Below are 10,438 nucleotides of genomic sequence, written 5' to 3'. Positions count from 1 at the left end.
CGTTATAGAGAGAAATAGTAATGGCGTCTTTTTGTAGGCACTAACCCCGCCATGGTACTTTGGACAAATCCTATGGAGAAAATAAACGGGATAATCTTCATCAGCTAACGTCACTTTTTGTGATTTTCTTTTTTAGAATTTGTAAAAAATAAAAACATAAAAAGCACATAAAGGCTTCATAATTCATAAAGGTCGTGTTAGCTGACTGTTATTATCTAATAGGACAAAACGTATAAGATCTCCTTAGCCTGTGTTAACCTCAGACCTTCTTTCTGACGTTATTCTTTCCCCATTCATTTTCCCCAGGGATGGCTGAACGAACCAGAGGCAACTCATTTCCTGGTTTTAGGACTACAAGCTCTAAGAACAGAAAGGTAATGGCTAGAAGGGATCCAGCTTTTGTCAGAATTGACTTTTCGAAGCAGGTTTAGGAGAATTTACGCAGAAGGTTAGGAGAGTAAACGTGACAGGTTATGAGAATTAGGAAAAGAGTTCGGGTTAGCTAAAATGCAAAAAAAGTATCTACTTTTGACCTACATTTGACAAAAGCTGGATCCCTTCTAGGCATGACCGACAAGAAAACGATAGGAAGTCATATCATCTGGAAGGTAAGACGAAATCCATCATCTGGAAGGTAAGACGAAATCCGACGTCTATAAATGTAAAGTTCCACACTTTATTTATATGACATTCGACCTTACCAGGTGAGCATGTTGCGGTTGGCTACTGCAGCCAGCTGTGGGCTGGAGGGATACTATAGGTTAGCTATGGGACAACTTTAGAAAATACTGGCATCAAGTATTCATGTTTCACACTGATGAAATTGATCAATACTGTTAACCGCACATAGCTGTAGTCATAACTTATAAAACGAATAGCTGCTTTTCAGCTGTTTGTGTGATTTAAGGTTGAAAGGCATACACTCTGTTCTTAAACCACTTTATGCACCTGACTGATGGAACCAGGCTGATCGCTGCTTCACCTTCTCTATTTCACTCAGGATTTGGGCAGAGACAGACGAACTCGCCGATACCGTTTTTATGTCTGCGTGCAGTTTGGAGGAAGTTGCTAACTAACTATTGGGCCAATCACGAAAAGTAGTGAATAAGCAACTTTATGACCTGCGAAGAAGAGGCAAGGTGGAGAAGATGGGAGAGAAAGTGTGGACAATGAATGATGAAGCAAGCTGTGGAGGAAAGCTTATTGAATACCAGAGGTGAGTCTGTCAATGTGGCACACATAGTGGAAAAAATAAATATATAACAAATAAAACCAAAAAATATCCAATACAGAAATGTAATAATGGTCAACATTCAGAATCTAATTCAATAAACAAAATAGAAAATGACTGGAGGTACTTCTATAGTCTATTACAGATAACCCATGGAGAGGATAGTACATGATGTTTCCTCCCTTAGCTGGTGGCCAGCTGGGACCTACTGTGCTGCCAACTCTTATCACATCAGACCTTTCCTCCAAAACTATACAGTTTCTACTGTGCTGCCAACTCTATCACATCAGACCTTTCCTCCAAAACTATACAGTTTCTACTGTGCTGCCAACTCTATCACATCAGACCTTTCCTCCAAAACTATACAGTTTCTACTGTGCTGCCAACTCTATCACATCAGACCTTTCCTCCAAAACTATACAGTTTCTACTGTGCTGCCAACTCTATCACATCAGACCTTTCCTCCAAAACTATACAGTTTCTACTGTGCTGCCAACTCTATCACATCAGACCTTTCCTCCAAAACTATACAGTTTCTACTGTGCTGCCAACTCTTATCACATCAGACCTTTCCTCCAAAACTATACAGTTTCTACTGTGCTGCCAACTCTTATCACATCAGACCTTTCCTCTAAAACTATGCCGTTTCTCTTGGTTTGATTGTTCTGTGAATGTAAAACTTTTCATTTTGAATTAGGGGAAGGAGTTTCTAATTGATATATATTTGGGGCAGGTGTGTCACTAGAGATCCTGGTTCGAATCCAGGCTCTGTCGCAGCCGGCCGCGACCGGGAGACACATGGGCGGCGCACAATTGGCCCAGCGTCGTCCAGGGTAGGGGAGGGAATGGCCGGCAGGGATGTAGCTCAGTTGATAGATCATGGCGTTTGCAACGCCAGGGTTGTGGGTTCGATTCCCACGGGGGGCCAGTAAAAAAAAAAAAATGTATTCACTAACTGTAAGTCGCTCTGGATAAGAGCGTCTGCTAAATGACTAAAATGTAAATGTAATTTAGAAAGTGTTCTTCACGTTCCATCTCTCCTGACCCACGGCGATGACAGTCTGTCCTCTCTGGCTAACCATGTTTATTTGATGGAGTCCGGTTTCAATTGCCAAGCTATGATCAGTAATTCTGTATTTGGTTAAGGTTTAGCTTTGTTTGGGCTCTTTTACATGGTAACAGCTAAAGTGAATCTCTCTCTCTCTCTCTCTTTCTCTGCAGTGATGATCAAGATATTTCCATCAGACTAACTAAAAGCTCCAGGTAGACTGCTCTTTATTAATCAAACTGTTCCTATCTGACCAATAGGACTATCTGACCAATAGGACTATCTGACCAATAGGACTATCTGACCAATAGGACTAGGACTAAGATCCCATTCACCTATGAATAAAGGGAGAAAAACGCATATTACCTCATAGTCTACCCTCATTATTAAAACACTCACCATAGTCTACCCTCACTATTAAAACACTCACCATAGTCTACCCTCACTATTAAAACACTCACCATAGTCTACCCTCACTATTAAAACACTCACCATAGGCTACCCTCACTATTAAAACACTCACCATAGGCTACCCTCACTATTAAAACACTCACCATAGTCTACCCTCACTATTAAAACACTCACCATAGTCTACCCTCACTATTAAAACACTCACCATAGGCTACCCTCACTATTAAAACACTCACCATAGTCTACCCTCACTATTAAAACACTCACCATAGTCTACCCTCACTATTAAAACACTCACCATAGGCTACCCTCACTATTAAAACACTCACCATAGGCTACCCTCACTATTAAAACACTCACCATAGTCTACCCTCACTATTAAAACACTCACCATAGGCTACCCTCACTATTAAAACACTCACCATAGTCTACCCTCACTATTTAAACACTCACCATAGTCTACCCTCACTATTAAAACACTCACCATAGGCTACCCTCACTATTAAAACACTCACCATAGTCTACCCTCACTATTTAAACACTCACCATAGTCTACCCTCACTATTAAAACACTCACCATAGTCTACCCTCACTATTTAAACACTCACCATAGTCTACCCTCACTATTTAAACACTCACCATAGTCTACCCTCACTATTAAAACACTCACCATAGTCTACCCTCACTATTTAAACACTCACCATAGTCTACCCTCACTATTTAAACACTCACCATAGTCTACCCTCACTATTAAAACACTCACCATAGTCTACCCTCACTATTTAAACACTCACCATAGTCTACCCTCACTATTTAAACACTCACCATAGTCTACCCTCACTATTTAAACACTCACCATAGTCTACCCTCACTATTAAAACACTCACCATAGGCTACCCTCACTATTAAAACACTCACCATAGTCTACCCTCACTATTAAAACACTCACCATAGTCTACCCTCACTATTAAAAGACTCACCATAGTCTACCCTCACTATTAAAAGACTCACCATAGTCTACCCTCACTATTAAAACACTCACCATAGGCTACCCTCACTATTAAAACACTCACCATAGGCTACCCTCACTATTAAAACACTCACCATAGTCTACCCTCATTATTAAAACACTCACCATAGTCTACCCTCACTATTAAAACACTCACCATAGTCTACCCTCACTATTAAAACACTCACCATAGGCCACCCTCACTATTAAAACACTCACCATAGTCTACCCTCACTATTAAAACACTCACCATAGTCTACCCTCACTATTAAAACACTCACCATAGTCTACCCTCACTATTAAAACACTCACCATAGGCCACCCTCACTATTAAAACACTCACCATAGTCTACCCTCACTATTAAAACACTCACCATAGTCTACCCTCATTATTAAAACACTCACCATAGTCTACCCTCACTATTAAAACACTCACCATAGGCTACCCTCACTATTAAAACACTCACCATAGGCTACCCTCACTATTAAAACACTCACCATAGTCTACCCTCACTATTAAAACACTCACCATAGTCTACCCTCACTATTAAAACACTCACCATAGTCTACCCTCACTATTAAAACACTCACCATAGGCTACCCTCACTATTAAAACACTCACCATAGGCTACCCTCACTATTAAAATACTCACCATAGTCTACCCTCATTATTAAAACACTCACCATAGTCTACCCTCACTATTAAAACACTCACCATAGGCCACCCTCACTATTACAACTCTCACCATAGTCTACCCTCACTATTACAACTCTCACCATAGTCTACCCTCACTATTACAACTCTCACCATAGTCTACCCTCACTATTACAACTCTCACCATAGGCTACCCTCACTATTAAAACACTCACCATAGTCTACCCTCACTATTAAAACTCTCACCATAGTCTACCCTCACTATTACAACTCTCACCATAGGCTACCCTCACTATTAAAACACTCACCATAGTCCACCCTCACTATTAAAACACTCACCATAGTCTACCCTCACTATTAAAAGACTCACCATAGTCTACCCTCACTATTAAAAGACTCAACATCTGAATTATATTATGATTTCAGGTTTTCCAAAGATTTCACACTTCTTAGTGTGCTGGGTGCAGGAGGCTTTGGGTGTGTGACTAAAGCCCAGCACAATGTGGACGGAAAAACGTACGCCGTGAAGATTGTGAAGGATATGGGGTAAGACCAGAGGAGAAATACTGCCCCCTCTCATTGAAGCCATGAAGTTGAAGGCCGACCGCGGTACTGCAGGCACTGATAGCAGGAAAAACAGGACCCCCCATTATAGTGAATGGAAAAATGGCCGTCTATGTGGAAAACCTTGAAGAAAACAATAATTCAAAAGACAATCATGCTACCAATAGCTGCTTCTAATACACAAGATGTCCTTGAACCAATTATTTTAAAATCACACACAGAAGAAGTTATAAGGATAATTTAGTTGCTAACGGCAGCCTGCAGTACCCCGGTCGGCCTTCAACTTGACTCACTCAATGAGAGGGGGCAGCACTGAGCTGGCCTCCAACGTCACTTCCTGGAGAAGCTCAAACTGCGCATGTTATGTCTCCACGAGACGCCATCTTAACCGACTTCACTTGGCTTCAATACACTATTGAGTCTTCACATAGGAATGAATGGTGTCACGTGATGGATAGCTTTGTCTATTCATATATACAGCCATTGGCTAAGACATTACTATCCATAATTTTTCCCCCTCCGAAACGTATTATGAATAATGTGTATCCCTCTTACCTTGTTGTGTGTCTTGTGTATGCTGTAGTTGATGCTCATTAGAAGCTATCAGATGTTCATTTACATGCTGTAATTATGATGTTCATGTAACCGGTGTGAAACGGCTAGCTAGTTAGCGGTGCGCGCTAGTAGCGTTTCAATCGGTGACGTCACTCCCTCTGAGACCTTGAAGTAGTTGTTTCCCTTTGCTCTGCGAGGGTCCCGCGGCTTTTGCGGAGCGACGGGTAACGGGTGCTTCGAGGGTGACTGTTGTCGATGTGTGCAGAGGGTACCCTGGTTCGAGCCCAGGTAGGGGCGAGGAGAGGGACGGAAGCAACACTGTTACATTCATCCTATCTCTTACAGAGAAGCCAATCGTGAAGTGAAAGCGCTGGCTACCTTGGAACATTCTAGCATTGTTCGCTACTACTCGACTTGGTCTGAGGATGCCAATTGGGACGACGGAAGCTACAGCACAGAGTTAGTAAAGACATTATTATTATTAAGTCTAATTTTGCCATTTAGATTCATTAATTTGATCATCAAAAATGTTAAATTCTGGAGCCTATTACTGTATTCAACTCTTAGGTCGTCGGTCCTGTCTAAAATCTCAGAAGACTTGGGCAATTATTCAGACCAGGGAGATGGATCTACACATGTAACAAACCAATCAGATTTCGACCTGTCTGATACAGCCAGTGAAGACCAAGCAAACCACTCAATGACCGATTCCAGCTCAAGGTGAATCACTTTACCGTTATGTGTGTATTTATCATTTCAGTTGACTGAACGTCCCTGAGAAAGTTTCTTGACTGCTGTATTTGTCTGTTTTTTTTTCTTCAGAAATGGGGACTGGCTTTGTTTGTTCATTCAGATGGAGTTCTGTGAGGGAGGGACACTGAAGGACTGGATTATCAAAAATAACGGTAGAAGTAAGGACGAGGCACTTGGAATATTTCAGCAAATGCAGTGCGGAGTGGAATACATCCACTCCAAAGGACTTATTCACAGAGACTTAAAGGTATTTGTGAGAATCACCTCTCTACGTTGTCTCTAGTCTTCCCTTTGTTTTCAGATGCCAAGTTAACCGCATTATTTATAGAAAAACTAAGCCTAATATATGTGCCATATGTTTAGCCAGAGAACATATTGTTTGGAAGTGATGGCATGGTGAAGATTGGAGACTTTGGTCTTGTGACCACTATCACTACTCCGAGTGCAGCTTCAATGTACAGGACCGTCAACAAAGGAACACCATTATACATGAGCCCTGAGCAGGTAATGGAGTTTTGTTTTGCAAATCAAGCATATTTTCAGCTCAACAAATTGATCCTTGGTCTAGCCATAATATTTGCCATTTAGCAGATGCTTTTATCCAAAGTGACTAGTCGTGCATCTTCAACTGTATGGTTCCACAGAGCAAAACCCTGATGTACGTAGTCGTGCCGTCCGTCCATGGGAACTCCTGTTTACTTCTTCTCTCAAAAAACTAAAATAATTTTTGTATTTCCAGAAGACTGGGGGGAAATATGATGAGAAAACTGATATATTCTCTCTGGGAATGATATATTTTGAACTCCTGTGGGACATGTCCACTGTCTCGGAGAAGATCAAGGTGAGCACAGTTTCTTTCACATCTGGTTCTGTATCATGTTAAAACCACGTCATCACGCACAGCCTTTTATCTGAAACAAGTCAATTTGATGGAAACATCTCTGGTGGGAAAATGCAGATTGTTTTTATGCAGATTGTAGAATATTGGCATGAAAATCTGTCGCCAATTGGATGGAAACCCAGCTATGCAGCACATCTTACTCTGGAGTTTTGCCCCTTGTAATATCACAGGTGTTGGAGAGCCTGCGGACACGGATATTTCCTTGTGACTTCTGTAAGAAGTTTTTCTTAGAGGTAAGGAGTCTGTCCGTTTGTCTGTCTATACGACTTGTTTTAGAGTGAGTACACAGTATCTTCATTTTGTCTCATATATGTTTTCTGCCTCAGCATAAACTCATCCGTGAAATGCTGTCAGAGTCACCTGCAAACCGACTAAACGCCAAAGAAATTGCTGCATTCCTGAAATGCTTCCTGCTCCAAAATCAAACTGGACGACTACAGAAAACTGTATGAAATGTTGTAGGGTAGTGGCTTGAAATGCTTGTGTAGAACACTGAGAGTAGAATAGACATGTCATATTCAAGACAGGGTTAGAGCTCATAGTGACAGTCATGTCTCAACTGAAGCAGCAAACTCTGTCTCTTTTTTTTTTCTACAGTACAGTTTCTCAAATGTGATAACTTTTTAAAAGTTGGTTATTACATAGAATAGAGGGTAAATTGTAATATTAATATCATGTGTAGGATTTTTCTAGGGGTCTACCACATAATTCTAATGCTGAAACCAATGTGTACTTTTTAAAATTTTATTTTTATTTAACCTTTATTTAACCAGTTAAGACCCATTGAGGTTAAAAACCTATTGTGGCTGGCAAGAAGGCAAAACAGGGAAATAGCAGCGTGTAAATAAAATATTACAGAAAAATACAAAAGACAAAGTGTCACAAGTTCCAGAAACAATTGAAGATTAGAAACAACTGGAGCTGTCACAAACAGTGTCGTCGATCAGAGAATTAAAAACAGGCAAGGACACTAACTTTTATATATTTTGAAGCATGTTCCAGGATGAAGGGGCATTATGGGAAAAATATTGTTTCCCCATCTCAGTTCTAGCCTTAGAAACAGACAAGGACAACAGCCACTGTGAACGAAGACTGTATTGAGTGACTGATCTGGTCAGTAATCACAACATGTACAGGGTTGAAATGATGTCACATTTTATTGTGATAATTTCTACTTCATAACTTTCTACTTATAACAAGGGCACATTGACAGAATCATGGAGTTTATTTAAAAGTAAATGAAAACATGCAACATTGAATGTTTTTACAGGAAAATGGGTACTCATATGGTTTCTTCCTTCCTAATGTATTTTCATAACTATGCAACTTGTGGGCTTTTTTAAATTAACGTGATTTAGAATTAAATGTTGACAGTCGCATACTGTATAAAGAGCTTATTAAATAAATGTCCAACACCAATCTTGTTAAGGTATTTTTATTTTATGGAGGAAATGTATACTTTTAAGATGATCATAAAGCCTGTACCTCGATGTCTAGAAGAGATGCATACTTTGTAACACATGGGGGCAGTCTCAGTCTAGTTGTGATATGGCAGTTACAGTGCCATACCCCTTGACATATAGCACATTATGTTGTGTTACAGCCTGAATTCAAAATGGATTAAATATTAATTTTTTTCTCTCACCCCATCTACACACAATACCCCATAATGACAAAGTGAAAACATGTTTTTAGAAATGTTTGCTAATAAGTTGAAAATTAAATACAGAAATATCTCATTCACATAAGTATTCACAGCCCTGAGTCAATACCTTGTAGAAACACCTTTGGCAACGATTACAGCTGGGAGTCTCAAAGAGCTTCCAATTGAGCCGACATATGCAGCGTTTACCGTGAATTCAGTCTTTGCGAATGCAAGAACGTTTCCTTTTAATTTCAATTGCGCTGTAGCCAGTGGCGGCTCCTGAAAAAATTCTCAGGAGGGGCAATTTTTCTGATGATTTAGGTGACCTACACACATTTTTAAAAAGATATGTCCAGCAACAACATGAAGACAGGGGCAGCATATAAGTCAATACCAGAAGCATTTATTGACTGATCTCAAAAGTGTTGGCTTACAAAAGCAAAATAAGTTATCACAGTAAAAATAATCAAGGGTGTTCTTTCACATTCCTCAACACTGCATAAACAATATGTATGGCTTTGTAAAAATGAACAACCATATTCTGGCCAATTGTATAGATTTGTAAATATGAACAACCATATTCTGGCCAATTGTATAGATTTGTAAAAATGAACATGAACAGATTTTTTATTTTTTTGAATGGCAGTACCTTTCAAACATGTCTGCTTGCAGTAAGGTAGCACTCACAAGGTGGCCAGAGAAAGAGAACCTTTCTTTGGTGTGATCCAGGATGGTGTTGCAGACCTCTTCAGACATCCTCTGCTTCTCCTCTTCTCTCAAAGCTGTTCTGGGTCTTTTGGCTCCTGTTGCTTCTTGCAGCTGCTGTTGAGAGGAGTCCCTGAAGGCAAACAGACCAATGTGTTTGTTGGCTTTGTACAGTATTGTTGTCTATGTGATGCACAGGTATATGCAATGTATCCATGTATAGTACAAATACTTCAGTTCCACTTAAAATGGGCAGGGATGCATAAAGTCTTTAGTGTTTAAGTTAGCCTTTGTGTCTCACATAGCCTGGATGTTCAGCACAGTATACAGTGGTGCTCATAAGCTTATGATCCCATGCTAAAGTTGACTAAAAAGAGGAATAAAAAAGAAAAGAAAATTGGTGTCCTTAAAGTTTGGATTTTCCAACTTTTTTAATTAAGTCATTAAGATCAATTTCCAAAAGATGATTTTTTTATTTTTTTATTCCTCTTTTTAGTCAGCTTTAGAATGTGTTCATACACTTATGAGCACCACTGTACAGTACACATAGTATATAAAATAAGATAGATTACACCACTGGCCATATATAATGACAATAATGTAATTTCAAACACAAATGCAGTCTCCTTTCATGCATACATTTTCAAATAAAGCTCTGCTTTGAGAAAGATCGAATGATATTGTTTAATCTTTATCTTACCTTATGGCCTGCACACTGCTTGCGAAGCTGTCGAGGGCACGTTTGATAAAGACAGCATCGATGTCCTTATTCTGTAGCTTCTGGTACGGTGGGCTGGTCAAATGAACCCAATGAACCCGTCCGGATGGCTTCAAAACATTCTATGAGGTCGTCTCGATTCTCGTAGACAGTGTTCACGACTCTGCTGTTGCTAACCTCATCGTTGTGGCGGCGGACAGCTAGCCTGTATCCCTCATCCAGTTGAGTGGCAATATTCACTCT

At 40.0% G+C, this 10,438-nt stretch overlaps 1 protein-coding gene across 2 annotated transcripts; it reads left to right on the top strand.

Annotated features, from left to right (window-relative positions):
- The first annotated feature begins 546 nt into the window (after positions 1 to 546).
- Positions 547 to 8,544, top strand: LOC311125341 (interferon-induced, double-stranded RNA-activated protein kinase-like). Of its 2 annotated transcripts, XM_084199392.1 has the most exons (11): positions 547 to 634; positions 1,001 to 1,216; positions 2,453 to 2,494; positions 4,781 to 4,900; positions 5,819 to 5,932; positions 6,041 to 6,193; positions 6,296 to 6,473; positions 6,590 to 6,730; positions 6,966 to 7,067; positions 7,298 to 7,360; positions 7,454 to 8,544. In XM_084199392.1, the coding sequence occupies exons 2-11, from the start codon at positions 1,149 to 1,151 to the stop codon at positions 7,577 to 7,579; spliced, it is 1,107 nt and encodes a 368-aa protein (XP_084055518.1). In that variant the 5' UTR covers positions 547 to 634; positions 1,001 to 1,148; the 3' UTR covers positions 7,580 to 8,544. The 2 variants fall into 2 exon arrangements, with proteins under 2 accessions (XP_084055518.1, XP_084055517.1); XM_084199391.1 differs by lacking the exon at positions 547 to 634 and having other exon boundaries at positions 1,060 to 1,216; positions 6,969 to 7,067.
- Positions 8,545 to 10,438: the final 1,894 nt, after the last annotated feature.

This window comes from Coregonus lavaretus (assembly GCF_964263955.1).
Source record: "Coregonus lavaretus genome assembly, contig: HAP1_SCAFFOLD_242, whole genome shotgun sequence".
Taxonomy (NCBI): Eukaryota; Metazoa; Chordata; class Actinopteri; order Salmoniformes; family Salmonidae; genus Coregonus; species Coregonus lavaretus.
The sequence above is the reverse complement of the archived record's forward strand: the minus strand, read 5'-3'. Positions and strand labels throughout refer to the sequence as shown.

Bases quoted from the DNA above. Each gene is read 5' to 3' on its own strand.
- LOC311125341 (XM_084199392.1), top strand. From the start codon at position 1,149: ATGGGAGAGAAAGTGTGGACAATGAATGATGAAGCAAGCTGTGGAGGA. The intron at 1,217-2,452 runs GTGAGTCTGTCA...CTTTCTCTGCAG, and splicing joins AAGCTTATTGAATACCAGAG to TGATGATCAAGATATTTCCA. The intron at 7,068-7,297 runs GTGAGCACAGTT...GTAATATCACAG, and splicing joins CTGTCTCGGAGAAGATCAAG to GTGTTGGAGAGCCTGCGGAC.